At 44.2% G+C, this 21,745-nt stretch overlaps 1 protein-coding gene across 1 annotated transcript in view; it reads right to left on the reverse strand.

Moving 5' to 3' along the window:
• Window positions 1-21,745, reverse strand: part of LOC111956389 (partitioning defective 3 homolog) — a 253,578-nt gene that overhangs the window by 148,740 nt on the left and 83,093 nt on the right. The window contains 1 exon segment of the mRNA XM_023976856.2: window positions 1,249-1,423. Coding sequence (XP_023832624.2) covers window positions 1,249-1,423 — 175 coding nt within the window.

Genomic DNA, 21,745 nt, shown 5'->3' on the forward strand with positions numbered 1-21,745 from the left:
CACATCCTCGCCTCTTCTCAAAACCAATTGGATGAGAAGGTCAGAGGTCCCTCCCTTCTGAACTTCTCAGGACAGAGGACGCGAGGAATCAGGGAAATGCAATTGACATTCTCCCATAGTCTTCCTAGCTCTGAAAATGTTTCCCACGCGTCTGGTAACCTGGTGGCCTCACTCACAACGCAGCAGTGGAACCTCATGGGACGCCTGCTTAACGTTTCCTGTTTGGATGAAGGCGCTTGTAATAAACAGAACTCTGATGGCGATGTGTCACTGAATGTTCCGGAGCACAGGCAGGGAGAAGAGCCAGTGGAAGTAGCACTTAGGAACGGCTACATTGCAGTTCCCACCAGTCAGAATATGGGAATGTGACACTTGGCGTCTTCAGAAGCCTTGGAGAGACCTTTAAAAACGGTGTGTTAGCTACAGTCTCTCTTGAGTGGTCCATTCATTGGACTCGTGTCAGTGAAGCAGCAATTCAGAGAGATTTTGGAGAAGACTAAACATGCATATAGGAGCTAAACGGGATACTACACGATTCTTTTATCTACTTCACCAGAGTCAGATTAACTCTTGGATACCATTTGTATGTCTCTGCGTGCAGTATGAAGGAAGATAAGAGGTCGTTTCGAGAGCCCACGCTAACTAGTGTATGCTCCTGTACCGATAGACTTCAAGTCATTGTGCGAAAACAAGTTAATTGCCAGAATCTAGCAGTATCCCTTAACTGTGTTGCTCTTCTGTCTGTGCTGCACACATCTAATATTTGAATAATGTGCCACTTTGTTTGCTGTTGAAGACATAATGCTATTCTGACCTCAGTGTTACAGCCCTCCCACGCAACAGTTTCAACCCAAAAGGCCACTTACACTGATGTTTGTTAATGGCCTCTTCCTGATGTTTCTGTACCCACTCGGACCAAAGGGCGAAAACAATTCATGTGATCATTTTATGTGACTAAAGAATTGACAGCACTAGAGTCTTCCCACATTGGAAACTATCTGAATATTCACATTAGATCTATCGGTCTGCTACGTAATTACCATCAATGGCATATGTTCCTTGAACCCAGTGCAACTTTGTGCCACGTTCTGATGCCAAACGCTGCAGATAGAAATGCCATGAAGAGTGCCGACGTGATTCCTTGGTCTACATGTTTGTTCTACGTAACATATTTGCATATCTGAACGTTACAAAACGTTTTTTCCCCCCTGCTGAACGCGCCCCCAGGTGTTTGATTTGTGAACTTACTGGATCGAAGGGCGGACGGAGTGACTTCTATCTCGCTGGCGGCCTGGTAGGGCTGGAAAGCGGACATGTTGCTGGAGTTGAGCTCGGTGGCGAACAGGTCAGGGCTCTGGGTTCCCGTGGAGCTGGTGCCGTCGCCTCCATGGTGAGGGTCCTGTTCATCATACACCGCCACCAGCTGACGGAGAGAGGGACGAATGTTACTTTATTGACCATTACATGAGCAACGGACATGTGTCTTTTGCATACTATGTCCCTGCATATAGCCTATTTATATATATGAAGATGAAAGAGAGAGAGAGAGAGAGAGAGAGACAGACATTGGAAAGAATGTCTCTCGACACATTGGAAAGAATTAACAAAAAACAGAGCAAACTAGAATGCTATTTGACCCTAAACAGAGAGTACACAGTGGCAGAATACCTGACYACTGTGACTGACCCAAAATGAAGGAAAGCTTTGACTATGTACAGTGAGCAAAGCCTTGCTATTGAGAAAGGCCGCCGTAGGCAGACCTGGCTCTCAAGAAAAGACAGGCTATGTGCACACTGCCCACAAAATGAGGTGGAAACTGAGCTGCACTTCCTAACCTCCTGCCAAATGTATGACCATATTAGAGAGACATATTTCCCTCAGATTACATAGATTCACAAAGAATTCGAAAACAAACCTGATTTCAATAACCACAGCCTACCATCACAGCAGCAATATTTGTGACCTGTTGCCACAAGAAAAGGGCAACCAGTGAAGAACAAACACCATTGTAAATASAACCCTTATTTATGTATTTTCCCTTTTGTACTTTAACCATTTGCACATCGTTACAATACTGTATATAGACATAATATGACATTTGAAATGTCTTTATTCTTTTGGAACTTCTGTGATTGTAATGTTTATTGTTTATTTCTCTTTTGTTTATTATCTATTTCACTTGCTTTGGCAATGTTAACATATGTTTCCCATGCCAATGAAGCCCCTTGAATTGAGAGGGAGAGAAAAGAGAGGAGAGAGAGATACCCGCTAATGATCAAAATCAAGAAAAGAGCCGTTAAATTCTACAACCACATAAAAGGAAACAATTCCCAAACCTTCCATAACAAAGCCATCACCTACAGATAAATGAACCTGGAGAAGAGCCCCCTAAGCAAGCTGGTCCTGGGGCTCTGTTCACAAACACAAACAGACCCCACCGAGACCCAGGACAGCAACACAATTAGACCCAACCAGATCATGAAAAAACAAAAAGATAATTACTTGACACATTGGAAAGAATTTACAAAGAAAACAGTGCAAACTAGAATGCTATTTGGACCTAAACAGAGAGTACACAGTGGCAGAATACCTGACTACTGTGACTGACCCAAAATTAAGGAAAGCTTTGACTATGTACAGACACAGTGAGCATAGCCTTGCTATTGAGAAAGGCCGCCGAAGGCAGACCTGGCTCTCAAGAGAAGACAGGCTATGTGCACACTGCCCACAAAATGAGGTGGAAACTGAGATGCACTTCCTAACCTCCTGCCAAATGTATGACCATATTAGAGACATATTTCTCTCAGATTACACAGATCCACAAAGAATTAGAAAACAAACCCGATTTTGATAAACTCCCATATCTACTGGGTGAAATACCACAGTGTGCAATCACAGCAGCAAGATTTGTGACCTGTTACTACAACAAAAGGGCAACCAGTGAAGAACAAACACAATTGTAAATACAACCCATATTTTTGTTGACTTATTTTCCATTTTGTACTTTAACTGTTTGCACATCATTACAACACTGTATATATACATAATTTGACATTTGAAATGTCTTTATTCTTTCAGAACTTTTGTAAGTGTAATGTTTCCWGGTAATTTTCTATTGTTTATTATCTATTTCACTTGCTTTGGCAATGTAAAAATGTTTCTCATGCCAATAAATCCCTTAAATTGAAAGAGAGGAGAGTGAGACAGCGAGAGAGAGAGAGAGAGCGTGAGGTGTTCGAGTGAAAGAGGAACTCGAACTGTTAAGAATTCAAGTTGACGTCTGATTCCAGTTGACCGCCACCAATGACCGTATGATTCAGGCTTTCATATCCAGAGGTCATTACATCCATAAACATGCGTTTCCCTTCACCCTGAGAATGACTCCATCTTTTTCTGAATCTTCAAAGCTTCCTATCCTACGGAGGCCTTATTAATTCCAGGGACGAGAACGCCTCCAGGTGTTTGAATAGGATATTCAAGCCATCACTCTGAGGCCACATGTGTTCAGCTGGTTTGCGTTACGGGTTCGGTGCTGTGAGGAAGGATACAAATCCTTCAAAAAGGATATTAACAGTACAGTCACACGCAGGCAGCCACACTACATATTTTATTCACTATGTACTGTGGAGTACAGTCGAGGCCAAAAAGCAACCAACCGTAGCCCTAACACAGCCCGTCTCGGACGCCAATCCCCTACTGGCCACGACAGACAGACAAGAGGGGKGTCAGGCAGAGTTTGAGGTCACAATGACTTACTATGGCGGCATCTGTCCGCTGGAGGTAGGCTATACTGCCTGCGTTGCAAATCGCACCCCATTCCCTGCTGAAAAGTAGTGCACTATATAGGGAATTGGGCACCATTTGGGAAGGCCCACTACCTTGCCTTGTATTATGAACGTCTGATTCTGCTCTATATAGCCCACCCTGCTCCGAGCCCTGGTCTGTTCCGGTGTATTAAAGCAGCTAAATCCTGGGAGCCTGTGGTTTTGTAGAGCAGCACAGAGAGCAGACACCCTGGAGAGACTAACAATCTCTAGAGGGCATAGAGAGGTCCAACACAGGCACCATGGCACCCTATCCCCTAATTAGTGTTCTCCTTTTGACCAGGGCGATTTGTACCCTGCCCCACTCTCCCTCCTCTCTCTCGCCCTCTCATCACATCAGTACCCTAATAAAGGCAGAGGTAAAGCGATATTCCTCATAACACGTCTCTGTGACATGGGGTCAGCACAGACTCTTATGACTGGTAAAACCAGCCAGGGGTCAAAAGTCAGTTTAGAGAAGGCCGGCAGACCGCCACTGACAGACCCCTCTGTAAGAGGACAGACGGGGATGTGTGTGCGTGCGTATACGTGTGTGTGTGCATACTTATGGAATGGTCCTTCTAATAACTCCTAAGTACTATATATATATAGTAATTCCTAAGTACTGTGCCCAGTACAGAGTCCGTGAGACTCATTCCCACAGTCAGGTCCCATAATATTGCGTAATAGAACTAGACTGTTCCCCTCTGGGATCCATCTGATGGTGATTATACAGAGGTAAGCAGGGCACATGGACATGGTGTGTGTGTTTAGACAAGGGCCCCTGTGTCCAGAATGTGTCACCCTCCCAGGGCTATTCGATCCCAGTTGAAACTATGACAGAGGATCAGTGTTATATCTACGAGTAAGTTAGGTCCCATGGTAAGGATGAAAACCACTGACGGTACACTTAGCGTACATACTAATCACCACACTGTCTCAGGCTGTTAGAATTGCATTTCATTTCTTTCCCAGACATCATGTGACTAGGGAGGAGTGACRCGGTACCGAAACCCGGTATTAAACGGGCCCCGGGTCTAAATGATGGAAGACCGTAGTATCAACAAACTCAGACGTTATCAGTTCTGCTTTCGGGTACTGGAGAAGAAAATACATTTCCTATTTATTATTGCGACATAAAAAGGTTATCTTGCGCATTTTATCTCACCAACCGATTCTAATTTCCAATAAGATGAAGACATTTGTCTATGATGCTTTCTCGCTATTCCCAATCCAGAAGACAGAGATCTCTCTCACACGGAGCCTGTGTCTCTCACACGCTACAGTACACGCTCTTAATTAGTGACGATGGCGGAGAGAGCTAAACATTCAAAAGTGTGTCGATGCTGACAATGCTCGTTGCCACAAGTGCAACAAGACTTTTGCTTGTAAGGGCGGAAATACGAGCAATCTGTCCAAACATCTTTGAAAAGTGCATCATGTACAGGCAGAGAAATGCACACAGTTTGACTGGCTAGCTCATAGTTCATCTTTCGTTGTCTGATCTACGTTAGGTATGTATGCAGCCTAGAACCCACACACGGAGTTAACTAGATTATGAGAACATGGGTTCCTGATCAAAAGGAACCATTAGCCAGCTGAATGTTTAGCTATGGGTGCGTTCAGAAATTCAATCACCCATTTAAAGATTTTGCAACTTTTTTGTTAAAGTTGCAGCTACAATGAACCAACCCACTCCTCCCTCCAATACCACTCATCCTTAATCAAGACCAGATGGAACACTATCTAATGAGAGAGAGATTCATGGAGCCGTATCCAGCCATCCAAGCAGCAGCCTTGGACCCACGACTGCGAAAAGCAATGCCCAAGGACAACCTGGTCCGTCTGAAGGACGAGGACTTCCATAAGGCTGAGGACTTTGTCCAGCTCATGAGAATCCTCTATACATCCACACTGTGTGTGTCATGTGAAAAGAATGCCACCTGTGGACAGATCAAACCCATCCTCCACAAACTGGAAGAGAACTTCACTGTGAAGCATGAAGATACAACGTTTGCGGCAACCATCAAAGAGAAGGTGTGGGAGAACCTCTCCTGGCGCTATCAGGATGAGGCCTTCCTGCATGAGGCCACAGCAATGGACCCCAGATTTAAAGGGAGGCYGTTGAGTGACGCCACCTGGGACAGGCTGAGGAAGGAAACTGTTGAGGACAATGTGACAGGAGCAACACCAGGGCTGTCAGAGGAGCAGGAGCAGACAGACACAGAGCACCAGCAACAGTAGGAGTCTGAAGGAGAAGGAGAGGAAATGGAGGAGGAGGAGGAGGAGACAGTCCCTCCATTGTACAAAACAAGGTGTGCCTTGGAGGAGCTGTTCTCAGAAGAGGACAGGGAGTTGAGGTTGACGATCCAACAGGACACCTCGTCCCTCACCCTCAGCGAGCTTGTTGACCTAGAGGTCGAGCTCTACAAAGGCCTGCCTTCCATCCCCATGGCTGAAGATCCTGTGATGTAGTGGTGGTGGGAGACGAGAGCTACTCTGCCCCTCCTCACAAACATTGCAACAAGCTACCTCTGTGCKMAAGTCTCCTCCACCYCTAGTGAGAGGGTCTTTTCGACTGCAGGGAACACAATAAGCCAGGAGAGGTCCCGACTTCTGCCAGAAAAGGCAAATATGTTGATCTGTCTCCAGAATAACTGCTAAGAAGTGTTAGTCCTTCTGCAGCCTACCTGCAGGCCCCACCCGTGTTGCTCTATACCACTGTCTTTTCTTCTGCAGGAAAATATTGTTTATTTCATTTGTTTTACATTTCCATCATCATAACAGAGTCTATAATAGTGATTTGTTCAAAACATTGCTGTTTCTTTTGCCGTAAATCATTCTTTATTTTATTTATTTTAAAATAWCAGAAAATAAAGCAATGTTAATTCTGTTGTTAATTTAAACAAAAATAACCAATAAGAACACCGTTAATGTACCGGATCGATAAGCAGTATCGGTAAGAGTAATAATAACGTTAAAATCTTAACGTTCCCCATCCCTAGTGGGTAGTGACCCCGCCACACTACCAGGTGTGTGTGTGTGTGTGGTGAAGCAATGTGAAGCTCCCCTTACGCACGCCGTACTAATTGCTACCTGTGTTGGCAAGCACAGACTTGGCCCAGCCACAAAATAATTACTCGTCCACACACACAGGCACACACTCAACGGGGGTGGTCTTCCCTGAGAATGACTAGGTACGCAACTGCTAATGTGTGTTGATTGCCCTGAGAGACCGTATAAGTGTGTCGGTCTTTCTGTGTATTTGACAGGATCGGTATGTCAAAGTTCATTGGTCGCGTACACAGAATTGCAGGTGCAGGCGAAATGCTGGTGCTTCTAGCTCCAACAGAGCAGTAATAATACCTAGCAATACGTACATAATCCATTTTTATTTTATTAATATCAGAACGCACAATGTCATATATATATATATATATAATATTTAAAAATATTTAAAAAAATATATATACTGTATGAAAATACCTTTAGACACCATTGTAATAATCCATACCGGTATGTGGATCCATACTGGTGTACCTTAAAAGACGATATATTGTCTCGCCCGAATGCTACAGAAAGGTGCTCCTGTCCTATGGGCCGTTCTGCCTATACCACAGACTCAGTGGACATGCCAAATGTAACCAACCCAAAACAGGAGATGTCCACTTCTCTTAGAGCAGTCTGCAATGCTCTTTGGCTGACTGGGAGCAGGCAGCCATCACACTTGGCCCGCAGCAGTAGAGCCTGTCTAGAGCCTGTCTAGAGCCTGTCTAGAGCCTGTCTAGAGCCTGTCTAGAGCCTGTCTAGAGCCTGTCTATGCCAGGTAGAGAATAAAGAGCAGAGCTGTCAGTGAGGGGGAGAGTGGCCCTGGACCTCAGCCTACACAGCTGTGAACCCCCAGTACTTAACTCCATGTTCCTCTCATAGCCAACAGCTACAACACAAAACCCCAAAACAGGGCCTAAAGCCTCAAGTCAATATCATAGGTACAGCAGAAACATCCAAACAACAACACAGTGTTTGCGTCCCAAATATCGCCTACATACAGTAGGGCACCATATCCTGAATGGGGCTGTGGTCAAAAGTAATGCACTATATAGGGGATAGGGTGCCAATTGGGATGCATCCAATATGTATGAACCCAACCAGGCCAATAACATCATCATAACTAGCTGAGTAACTGTCTGCAGCCCACAAATGTAGCGGATATATTGAGGTGGTGAAAACAACCCACAACAGTCAGTAGTAGAGACTGCGAGGTACTGTTCGTATTGGGTCAGTAGTAGAGACTGCGAGGTACTGTTCGTATTGGGTCAGTAGTAGAGACTTGGCCGAGGCATACCTGTTCGTATTGGGTCAGTAGTAGAGACTGCGAGGTACTGTTCGTAATTGGGTCAGTGTAGAGACTGCGAGGTACTGTTCGTATTGGTCAGTAGTAGAGAGCTGCAGGGTACTGTTCGTATTGGGTCAGTAGTAGAGACTGCGAGGTACTGTTCGTATTGGGTCAGTAGTAAGAGACTGCGAGGTACTGTTCGTATTGGGTCAGTAGTAGAGACTGCGAGGTACTGTTCCGTATTGGTCGATAGTAGAGACTGCGAGGTACTGTTCGTATTGGGTCGATAGTAGAGACTGCGAGGTACTGTTCGTATTGGGTCAGTAGTAGAGACTGGCGAGGTATCAGTTCGTATTGGGTCAGTAGTAGAGACTGCGACGGTACTGTTCGTATTGGGTCAGTAGTAGAGACTGCGAGGTACTGTTCGTAATTGGGTCAGTAGTAGAGACTGCGAGGTACTGTTCGTATTGGGTCGATAGTAGAGACTGCGAGGTACTGTTCGTATTGGGTCGAGCCCATTTCATCAGTTTTGCTTGATTTGTGGCACGAGAGGGGAGAGATGACTTGTCTGTAGCCTTTTACTATAAGACATGGTCAGCAACACACACACACACACACACAGACACAGACACAGCCAAACACTCAACCACATCAATCCGATCCAATCCACCCATTAAATCATGTTGACTTGACAGATGATTTGTAAATGATGTAGACGCACATAGAACCCTTGTGGAAGTGTTCATCAGTTCTCAAGACCGATGTCAACGTGGTTTGAAGTCTGGTGGGTGTCAGGGAGATGGAATTTCTGACTGGGGTGCAACCCCACACTCCCACTGCTGTAACCACGAGTCCACCGAGAGTGAGCCGAGCCAGAACACTGCCAGTGCCTTAGTGTTGTCCTTGACCCGATGGCCCTCAATCACCTACCCATGCACGCACGTGCACGCAGACACAAAGTGCAYATTTCAGAGCGACAGAGAGACAAAGTCTGACTGACCCGGGAATGTAGGATCATGTTCAAATGTAGAACAACTGTGACTAGAATAGAAGGAGCAGTTTGAGCGTACTGACCCCTATCCATTTCACCTAATGGAAACAATAGACAGATGTGGGGAAAGGAAGGTTTCTCTGAATAAGACCTACATTGAATTATAGGAATAGAATGGAATAGTAATTGGGGACGGAGGAGCTATAGTAATTTAAATGTATAAAGACGACATTAATCATTTCCGGGAATAAAGGCTAGACATGGCTGGCTGTATATTACATATTTCATTTGTCAAAGGGAAAGGACACGTAAGCTGTAGGAAACTGAAGCTAAAACTACAGTCCACATCTTTCATCAGACACATGAAACCTGAAACAGTTTGTTCTCACATTAACTACTAGCCTACGTCTGATGGTTGTGTTAACCTTCCTCACTTAGAATAGGTAACCCTAGAGATCTGTGAGACCTGTTTATATCCCAGGCGAAGAGCTGCTGACAACATTCCCACTCAATAAAAGTCGGTAAACACATGGTGATGAAGGCGTGGAGAAGAAAAGGTACAAGAACAGGCTCTGCATTCATGTAACTGACAAAATAAAGAAAACACTAACATAAAGTGTCTTAATAGGGCGTTGACCACCACGACCCAGAACAGCTTCAATGCACCTTGGCATAGATTCTACTAGTTTATGGAACTCTATTGGAGGGATGTGACACCATTCTTCAACGAGAAATTCCATCATTTGGTGTTTTGTTGACGGTGATGGAAAACACTGTTCCGGCGACGCCCCAGAATCTCCCATAAGTGTTCAACTGGGTTGAGATCTGGTGACTGAGACGTCCATGGCATTTGATTTACATTGTTTTCATGCTCATTTGTCACATGTCATTTGGCCTACCCAGCATTTTAATTCATGGGAATGTTAATTGCTTAATTAACTCAGGAACTACGCCTGTGTGGAAGCACCTGCTTGCAATATACTTTGTATTCCTCGTTTACTTAAGTGTTTCCATTATTTTGGCAGTTACCTGTACCTCCAATAACAATAGGCCTACCTCCAACAGAGCTATTCAATGTGTGTTACTGTTGACCTACTGGTTAATCCAATAGATTACCATCCAATTAAGCACCTCGGTATAGTCTGAAGAATTAGGATAATTTGGTAGTCTGAAGAATTAGGATCATTTGGTAGTTTGAAGAGTTATGATCATTTGGTATAGTTTGAAGAATTAGGATCAGTTGGTATAGTCTGAAGAGTTAGGATCATTTGGTATAGTTTGAAGAATTAGGATCATTTGGTATAGTTTGAAGAATTAGGATCATTTGGTATAGTTTGAAGAGTTATGAGCACTTATACTAGAAAGACGCCAACTAACTTCCAAAGCCTGGTGGGAGAACAGTTAATGAGAATCATTCATCACACAGTATCACCCTTAATCACATGGAAGCTATATTTATTCTCTTTTCCTCGATCAACGGCTTCTCAAGCCAATCAACACTTAACCAGATATCATGGGCATATTTTACAATGTGGGTGTTCAATTAACTGTGAACGACTTGTGTCGCGGCGGAGGAAGGAAAAACTTAAAAGACGTGAGTGTGTTTGAACAGCTCAGTGACGACGTCTACGGCGGAATAGCGTCCCGGCGCGCTTGACGCTGCACCACAGAGATAAGTTTGTATTTTTAACAGTCTCCCTCCCCACTCATAAATCAAATAGAGCCAGTAAAACCCACTCAGCCTGGCTGATACTAATGTCCACTTGGCAGACAMAGGAAGACGGAAATGGCAGTAAATACCTTCAGTTACAGAAGGTTTACATGGCGACTAACGCAGCGGGGCGAAATGTATTGTTTCTCCATGTCCTAGTCCCAAATGGAACCATTTTCACTATATASTGCACTACGGGCTCTGGTCAAACGTAGTGCACTGCATAGGGAAAAGGACATGGAGACGGTTTGTTACTTCATGCTCCCAGCATGCATGGGCTGAGGTGTTTAAAGACACAGAACACGAATCATTCTATTTCCATGTAGCTTCATTTCCTGCACAAGGAGACACTGRGCCTTAGTTGCAGCCATTTCAGAGAACGTGCCAGTATAATATGCCAGTWCTTTGTAGGGGATGCGACCTCAACCCTGGACTGTAGGTAAGGGTTATTCCGGGAGTGATGTAAACAGACACTTGTTTGTCTAACCTTTCTGACCGGACAGCGGAAATCTGAATGCCATGTGTGCTAAATCACTTTTCAGCTAGCTCCTTAAATAAAAATTAAAAAAGCCAGCGACAGCCTCCAGAAACAAGCTTGAGACATCCTGAGCTCCCTCCTCTCAAAAACCTCATTTCAAGAGAAATTTTGCAAAACCAACGGTAATAAATTATGGTTTAAACAATGCCAGTCTTTCTCCATAGCATCTGTCTGGCCAGTGAACAAAACACACTTGGCCACTTGGAGAAAGTCATAACATCTTAAATTGAGTTAAGATGCCTTCAGACTGTTATTTCCTGGCCCGGCCGGGCCGAGTAGAGGGAAGTTGCATCGTTCCTCACGATACAGCTGGCTGAGCTCAATTGTATCAACATTGAGCAATTCTATTGTTTCACAATGTGACGATCCCAACGCTAGTGGAGCGCAGCAAAGGAAACAAGGGCTCCCTTGCTTTTCGCAATAAAACTGCACAATTAAAAGTGAGCAGCAAGAAAAAAGGGCTGAAGCAGAAATGTGTTTCATCAGACAGCGTCTGGAGGAGTCCCGGGTGTCCAATACCTCCCCTTCCTGTGATGCCAGCTAAGCATTTCCCCCAGTAAAGAACGGCTTCATCCTAAATGGCACCCTACATATAGCGCACTCCTTTTGACCAGGTCCCATAGGGCTCTGGTTAAAAGTAGTGCACTCATAGGGAACAGTGTGTGGTTTGGGAGTCCCTCTGCTCGCCTTTCAACAGCTCTGCGTTTCTCATCTCATCCAGTAATGGGGCCCCTGATGAGGCCTAGGCCTACACTAGTACCCACTTAATGAAGAATCATCATCTAGCTTTATGGCTTATAGAGTACCAACACCATAACCCAACTGAGCTACAACTAAATAGCTTTGTCCCATAGGGTTCTGGCCAGGAGTAGATCACCATGTAGGTTGCCATTTGGGGCGCAGCATATTATATGTGAGCTGACAGCAGCCAATGGTCATTGGTCAAGGAGGATGAATAAGGCCTCGTCCTGGACCACGATGCATCTGGAAGAGCTCAACGCTGTATTATTGATGAGTGCTGACACTGATGTGTCCTAACCCTTAACAACCCCGTCAACAGGTCACATAGTTAAAAATGGGGGGGGGGGGGTCTGAGACTGAGAATCCATGGGGACCTTCAGGGTCCTAAGGGGAACTGGACCTATCATTAATTGAAGTTCGAGGGAACATTTGAGTGGGCGGAGTGACAGTTTGGTAATGAGAAATTATAGTTCTGCTGATGCCTTCAGAAATAGAACACCGTCCGACTCCAGTTTGATGAGCAATTACTTATCCCCTTGGTTCCATTACATTGGGCGGGATTTGGATTAGAAAACATTATACTTCAAATACATGGCAATCTCAGAGGAGATTAGCGCTCATTAAAGGTCTTGACAAACCATGATAAATGAATTAGGTTATCAGGTGGTTACAAGAGAGGCCCTACTCCACATAGTCATCTGATATGTGCATTTTTTAATAAAATCACATAGATCATCCCAGCTATTCCCAAAAAACAAAAATATTTTCTCAGCAAAAGGTCATCTTCTTTCTCTCTTCTCACGGTCTGTCTCTCTCTCTGCCAAAGGTTGTCTTCCTTCTCCATTTTGTTCTCTCTGACAGACCACTAGTAGCATTAAAAGCCCTCAACATACTTAGTCACATCGCTCTTCCTTTCACCACCGTAACCCCCCCAGAGCGCAGCCACAAAACCCAATTAAACTCCAATAAGCAGAGCACAAATGAAACTGTCAAATTCATATCTTTGGGAGTTTGGCACAAATCAATAATATGGACAGGCAGTCTGCGTCCCAAACGGCAACCTATTCCCTATATAGTGCACCATCCTGCCTTGGTCTAAAGTAGTGCACCATGTAGGGAATAGGGTGCCATTTGGGACGAAGACCAAGTCTTTGAGACCCGAAGACTCCCCGGCGACACTGACACATATGGTGGGAGCATAACACAAGATGGCTTCCACAGGACTCATCAGTTAAAGTCAGTGTGTGCTATTTTGGCATTGGTGAAGGGGTACTCAGTTCCTACTCTGCTCTTTTACGAGAACTAGAAGCCTACTTCTCTGCTGGCATTAGCTCATCTTCAGCATATCTGCTCACATTAGCTCATCTTCAGCATCTCTGCTCACATTAGCTTATCTTCAGCATCTCTGCTGACATTAGCTCATCTTCAGCATCTCTGCTCACATTAGCTCATCTTCAGCATCTCTGCTGACATTAGCTTATCTTCAGCATCTCTGCTGACATTAGCTCATCTTCAGCATCTCTGCTCACATTAGCTTATCTTCAGCATCTCTGCTTACATTAGCTCATCTTCAGCATCTCTGCTGACATTAGCTCATCTTCAGCATCTCTGCTGACATTAGCTCATCTTCAGCATCTCTGCTGACATTAGCTCATCTCTGCTCACATTAGCGCATCTTTAGCATTAGAATGAGTTCTAATACTATATACTTCTCTCTAATTTACAGTATCATAAACCCATATCAAGTTAGTCAACAAGGTGGCTAGTTCCCATTGTGTTCCTAGATGCATATCACCACCTTGTCAAAGTCAGACACCCTGTCAGAAAATGCATTTGTTTAAAATCCAGGTACATGTAGCTCGTGTAGTTTCAAGATTTACAGAATTTTGTAGAAGGTCAGTGAAGTACCCACAAGGAACAAGTTGCACTTCTTCAAGCACAATGCGGTTCATCGAGTATGCGATACAGTCAAGAGTTAAGAGAAAAGACTGACTGGCAGTTTGAAAGTTGGTCTAAAACCCCGGCCTGCCTGACAAGGAATGGGAATGGACTTACCTGCATGGTCACATCAGATCCTAAACCTTCAAAACACATATTCTACAGTGCACTGCGTACTGAGAGATGACAGCCACAGCAAAACAGAAAGACCAAAAGAGAGTTGAGGACACTTCAGTCCAACAGATAAACCACCACAAACATTCACCTAGAGACAACACACTGTGCAATCTGTTGATGGTAAACTGCCACAAACATTCACCTAGAGACAACACACTGTGCAATCTGTTGATGGTAATCTGCCACAATGAGTTTGGCCTTCAGTATGTATCATTCAATGATTGAGGTCAAGTTACTGACCACTTTGCTTTGGATGCCTCATGGGCAAAAGAGTTTAAAGCAAGATGTTGCTAATATTATTAATACTATACTGACCAAAAATATAAATTGCAACATGCAATCATTTCAAAGATTTCTGAGTGACAGTTCACATAAGGAAATCAGTCAATTGAAATACATTCATTAGGCCCTAATCTGTGGATTTAACATGACTGGGAAAACTGATACACATTGGTTGGTCTCAGAAAACCAGTCAGTATCTGGTGTGACCATTTGCCTCATGCAGGGTGGCACATCTCCTTCGCATAGAGTTGATCAGGCTGTTGATTGTTGCCTGTGGAATGTTGTCCCAGTCCTCGCCAATGGTTGTGCGAGGTTGCTGGATATTGGCGGGAACTGGAACACGCTGTCATACACGTCAATCCAGAGCATCCCAAACATGCTCAATGGGTGACATGGAGTATGCAGGCCATTGAAGAACTTCAGCTTCCAGGAATTGTGTAAAGATCCTTGCAGCATGGGGCCGTGCATTACCATGCGGATGAATGGCACAACAATGGGCCTCAGGATCTCGTCATGGTATCTCTGTGCATTTAAATGGCCATTGACAAAATGCAATTGTGGTTGTTGTTCGTAGCTTATGCCTGCCCGTACCATGACCCCACCGCCACCATGGGGCACTTTGTTCACAACGTTGACATCAGCAAACCGCTCGCCCACACAATGCCATACACATGGTTTGCGGTTGTGAGGCCGGTTGGATGTACCACCAAATTCTCTAAAACAACGTTGCTGGCAGCTTATGGTAGAGAAATGAACATTCCTGCAGTCAGCTTTCCAATTTCATGCTCCCTCAAAAATTTTGTAATCTGTGGCACTGTGTTGTGTGACAAAACGACACATTTTAGAGTTGACTTTTATTGCCCCCAGCACAAGGTGCACCTGTGTAATGATCATGCTGTTTAATCAGCTTCTTGATATGCCACACCTGTCAGGTGGATGGATTATCTCGGCAAAAGAGAAATGCTCACTAACATGGGTGTAAACAAATTTGTGCACAGTATTTTCGAAAAAGTAAGCTCTTTGTGCGTATGGAACATTTCTGGGATCTTTTACTTCAGCTCATGAAACATGGGACCAACACTTTACATAATGTGTTCACATTTTTGTTCAGTGTACATATACACACTGATTACCAATCAACGTCAATACTTAGCACCCAAATGGAATGGAATCACGTTGGAGTAGGGGCATGAATTCCTCCCTGACTAAATCATGTTCTCACAAAAGACAGACACTTTCTCTGATCTCTCACAAGACCACAGAGTACTAGACTAATACTGTGGCACTATGGTGGAAGTGGAAAAGCTATACATCCTAAACATGAGACTATTACCAAATGAAAAAGCCGGGAGAGTAGAACTGGCATTCAGGCTTTCCCGTGGAGACATTTTTATTAAGAGGAAATGGATACTTTATCCAGTATCTGGGGAGAAGGAGAGGTGCACAAGGCTGGCCTTGTACTGCATGGAATAAGCACTTTTGCTTATAGCAGAAGACAGCAGAAAATCCACATGATACAATACACATTGTCCCAAAGAATAGAACAAGCTGTGAAAAAGCTTATGCAAGAAAAGGAACAAACTAGCTAATTTGAGGTGACAAAGGATGTCTGTGTCAACACGGTATCCCATCTTACAGTAGCCTACATTCACAAGGAAACAAGATCCCGGTTTACTTGCTTTGCAATGCCTAAGCATTGTAAAATAACACCACAAATGCTTACACAAGTCATATTCCACTCTAACAACGATTTAGACGTTCATCCGTATAAGCAAGGTTTGTAAAGCACAGTTAATAGGCCGTCGACCGAGCAWGTCATCAGATTTCACAGGGCCAACAGTATTTGACCATTTCTATACTGGGCATAGCTTCAGTGCATTTTTTTCACTGTCTGACTCCAAAGACATGGTCATAATAAACATGTGTGTATGATGTCGCTATACACATAAATAACTCCCAGACAGACTGTCCCTCCCGACCGGACACTAAAGAGCTACAGCCAAACAGATCTAGTCAAAAGTAGTCCACTACGTAGGGAATAGAGTGACATTTGGGACGCAATCCAGGAAAACGATCTGATAGGCTACCAATATCGGTTTCAACATCCCAGGGACCCTACTGGCTGATATGAGTCATATCTTAGATGAACTTCCCATGACCAAGTTACTGTAGGCGCCTCCAAAACGAGCCTGTGAGTGACCATTTGAAATAATCGCATTCATTTCATCATTTTTATAAAATGGCTTAGATAAACCATCTGATTTGTCAGAGGGGATCGTCAGATGAATGTTTAGTAGAAGTCCCAGTAGTATCCACTCCAATGAGCAGCTCCACCCAACCTATTACAACCTGTGGCACAGGCCAGACAGTCAGGACGTGTCTCAAATGGCACCCTATTCCCTATGCAGTGCACTAATTTTAACCAGGGCCAATAGGGAATAGAGCACCATTTGGGACAAAGCTGAGGTCTCTGTTCTGCTGCCTTTGTTCTGTGCTTCAGTTCAAAGGATATTGTCTGTTGGGATTTAATATTATTCAAGAGTGAGTGGACAACAAGTCCAGCTCCCCTCGTATAGCAATTACTCTTGTGTGAGCCCCGGTGTACCAGATTTCAAAAGATAAAGAAGTCTGCATAATTTCTGAGCCAATTACCATGACAGGCAGGGAGGAGAGAGGACTGGAGGACGTTGACAAATGCTGCCTGGAATGGGACTCAATTTACGCAGCGACCTCTCCTCCAGTAGGACAAGTCTGACACTAAAGGCGTCCGCATGCCGCCCAGCCTAAACACTTTGTGCATATACTGTATTATGATGACATTGTGACGTTTTTGTTCGTTTTGGACTATGTTAAGTTTTTTCCCCCAGCTGTTCGGGCAAACAACATATTTTCGTGAGGCAAGCCAAAGTCGGTAGCCGAAGTCTACGCCCCTTCATAGGTGATTGGTCAACAGTAGGGATACTTCAATAAAGTCTTTGTTGTCATTCAACAAGAGACGACTAGTTTCCATGCACATTTCTTCATTGAGAAATACTGCACTGAAAATTTGCGCGACTAACATGCTGACCAGACCGGACACGTCACGTGCGCGTGCGTCGCAAAATAAATGTAGAAAACCATGTTATTCAATTATTGCACCCACACTGCTCGCCAACGAGTGTCTGCGTTGCCACGGGCTAAAAGAGAAGTCGTTCCTATTTCTGACGCAGAGCGCGCTGCAAGTCCTGCCTCTCCCATCTCCTCATTGGTTTATAGAAGCAGGTGCCATCTCCTCATTGGTTATACCCACGTGGGTGATTGAAAGACTAAATGTTTTGCCGGTTGTCGTGGTAATACTATGAAAGTGTAGATGCCAATCACCATATAAGTTCAAAGATGAAAAAGCCTGGAAGGAGGAGAGATGACTAGAAACGATTCAGTTGGCCGTTTTATGTGTGGATTCATTGTCAGAGTAGAGGACCTTGTGCATTTCAGGTAAAATAACAACTCAATGTTTATATCCCAGGACAAATTAGCTAGCAAGTGCAAGCTACCTAGCTAAATTGCCATACATGTTTAATGTTTTTCGACCTGTCCCCAAATTAATGTCATTGGTTCAGAGTTTGTTTTGATATTTTAACCTGCGTATCGTGATCGCGTTTGGTGTGGGGGGACAAAATAAATGTATGCACAATAGCGCACGCGCGCCAGTTTGGGTTCYGTGTAAGACCTCCTCTGCAAAAACTTCAAAATAGATGACTGATTTGAGTTCTTAGATTAATTGACTATTTTGAGGAAGTCTATAGTGCCTCAAAATGGAAAAACATTATTGCCGCTTTTTTCTTGTTTTTCAAGCAAAGATATTTTAAGGGAGTATGCGAGCACACTCGTTTGTTTCGCCTAGCCAAGTTCTGAAACATGCTGACGCCTTAAGTCTGCATCCCAAATGGAGCCCAATTCCCTATATAGTGCACTATGTTTGATCAGGTTCTAGTGAAAGGCAGTGCACTATAAAGGGAATAGGGCACCATTTGGAACGTGACCTAAGCCTGTACATATGGGCCACTATCTGCAGAAGACACCCAGTCTACAAAAAGTCTTGGAGAAATGACTAAAGCCCATTTTGACTGGACATATCAGGCTTCTAGCATGACGGTCAGAAAATAGACATAAGCTGACCGAAATAGGTTATTATGGGTGCCGTTTTGTAATATGGGGTTTTTGTGAGACGGAGGAGGTTATGTTCAAATTGCTTCACGAAATCATATAAATTGATTCAATGACTATTCACGATGCTTCTATGTTTTATGGTTCCAAAAGGGACCTCAGAACAGAAGAAATAGTCTTGTCCTTCAGTGATGTTATAACTGTAGATCTATTGCAGAGATTAAACCAATAACAGATGTATCATACCGTACACATGGGTGAAGGGAAATTGTTCTAGAAATGATCCCAAATACCCTTAGCTTGTCTAAAACGGTCCATATTTGCTGTAGAATATCTTGAAATGATTTGTGGCACCTCTTGGCCTTTCTCTGGATTTCTTGAATTCCTCTGCAACCCCAATTTCTAGATGACAACATGAAAAAGAAACAGAGAGGGAAAGAGGTGGTAATGTTTAGAGGTACCTTTGTTTCACTGCCGTAAGTGAGACTGACAGCTAGCTCAAATGTGACCATGGCCAGGGAGGGTGGGTACCACAGAGATCCGTATTGACACACTATTTTGGGGTCAAACGTGCCCTGGTCTCTGCCCAATCACCCCAGCCAGTTCACCCCCTCCTAAATCTCTCATTTCATCTCGCGGACACTCCAACCACTGACGAAAAGGCTGAAATGCTATACAGGCAATTTGACAATCAGCAGCCTTGTTTGAAGGAGAAGCAAAGTGAAGTGGCCTTGATTTTCCTCTGAGCACGTATCAAGAGTGGCATCCACGCACAGAAAATCACTGACAGTCATCACAAGGAGCATAACACTGTTGAAACACTTMTCGCAAGAGAATCAATCTCCTATTGAAAAAGGCTGCATTATCATCACGATCTACGTCAGCATCATCGCCAATACATTCCTTTCCATCAACTCGGTACATAGAATTGAATATGATCGAGCCTACAGTAGACTACACAAAATGCAGTCTCAGCCCACCCTTACAGTAAGGACAGGGATTAAAACTAAGTTTCCCCAGACAAGATGCCCAACACCATCAAAACACCAGACTTGTGATGATCAAATGGGGCGTCTGTTGTCTGTTCCGGTAATTCCTTCTCTATTACATAGACGGGCTAATGCAGGCAGCACGGCAAGGCACAGCACTGTGGAGAGATGGATTCAGTCAGAGATCCTATCTGTGAGTAGCCTACAGTCCAGTGAGAGCACGGATAGAGAGCACTGATACGGACCCTTTCAGTGCCATTGGGTGGAGAGAGCAGTGATTAGAGGGTGGCTGGTTGTGCACCTCTGACTCGGTCTCCCCATGTTAAAACCATTAGGCCTAATCAGTCCATGCCAGGCTCTCTGGCGCTACATGTCCGTCCGGAGGGAAGTGTGTGTTTCTGTCTTTCTTCTCCATGGAGCAGAGGAACTCTGTCCACGTCTCATAATCCTTAAACAAGCAGCAGATTCTTGCGTAGAAGCCAAAACGCTGCCCACCCCTCTGTGCTCAGATCCAAACCAGGACTCATAAAAACACTTTAAAACTACCAATCTGCGTCGACGTGTAACTGCCAAAATAAAGGAAACCCCCAGCAAAGCTTCTTCTTAATAGGGCGTTGGGTCACCACGAGCAGCCAGAAAAGCCTCAATTGAGCCCTGGAATAGATTCTACAAGTGTCTGGAACTCTATTGGAGGGAAATTCCATAATTTGGTGTTTTGTTTATGGTGGAGGAAAACGCCGTCTCAGGTGCCACTCCAGAAACTCCCATAAGTGTTCAATTGGGTCGAGATCTGGTGACTRAGACGTCCATGCCATATGGTTCACATAGTTTTTTTTATGCTCATCAAACCATTCAGTGACCACTCGTGCCCTGTGAATGGGGGCATTAGCATCCTGGAAGAGAACACTCCCCAAGGTGAACCCTGCCCACCCCTCCCTCCCCGGGGGCACATTTGGGTTTTTGCCCTAGCACAACACAGCTGATTCAAATAACCAACTCATCAAGCTTTGATTATTTGAATCAGCTGTCTGTTCCCCCCAAAACGGGAACTGCGTGCTTGTCGGCGTCCACCGCCCTCACCTGTACCCCTCTCCGGGCGTCAGCACTTTCTAATGAGGTACGGTTGGTTGCCACAACAGAGACAGAGGCGGAAGCAGCAGTGGTTAATGAGGATGATGTGAGTACGTAGCTTACCCCAGCACAGCCATGGTGGCGGGCTGGCTGGCTTCCTCTGGACTCTCCTCGTCTACGACCTCATTACCAACCAACGCTCTTGACCCGGCTCGCACTTGTGCTGCAGCAGCCTATGAATGTAAATGTCAGAAACTTAGGAGCATATTGTATGCTTTGGCGGTAAACCATATATACCGGGGCATTTTGCAATACAGACGGTATGATTTTCAATACAKTCAACAACAACAAAACGTTTCAAAAAGGTTGTGGGATGCTTGAAACGCCACTGCTTATAGCTACAACTAGAGCGCTTTCAGTATTCACACCCCACTGACGTTTCACATTTTGCTGTGTTACAAAGTGGAAATAAAATGGATGTCATTGTCATTGTTGTCAACCATCTACACAAAGTACTCTTTAATGTCAAAGTGGAAGAATAATTGAATTATTATTATTGGAAAATAAAAAAGACTAATATATCTTGATTAGATAATTATTCAACCCCCTGATGAATACATGTTAGAATCACCTTTGGCAGTGATTACAGCTGAGAGTCTTTCTGGGTAAGTCTAAGAGCTTTGCACAACTTGATTGCATAATATTTGCCCATTATTCATTAATAAAGWACACAAGCTCTGTCAAGTTGGTTGTTGATCATCGCTAGACAGCCATTTTCAAATCTTGCCATAGATTTTCAAGCTGATTTAAGTCAAAACTGTAGTTAGGCCACTTAGGAACTAGGCCACTTAAGAACATTCAATGCCATCTTGGTAAACTCCTCCAGAATATAAGCTTAAAGGTGATTTTGTCTCCCAGTGTCTGGTGGAAAGCAGAATAAACCAAGTTTTCCTCTATAAAATGATGCAGGCACCACCATGCTTGAAAATGTGAAGAGTGGAACTTTGATGTGTGTTGGATTA

The sequence above is a fragment of the Salvelinus sp. IW2-2015 genome, linkage group LG32, assembly GCF_002910315.2.
Source record: "Salvelinus sp. IW2-2015 linkage group LG32, ASM291031v2, whole genome shotgun sequence".
In the NCBI taxonomy this organism is placed as follows: Eukaryota; Metazoa; Chordata; class Actinopteri; order Salmoniformes; family Salmonidae; genus Salvelinus; species Salvelinus sp. IW2-2015.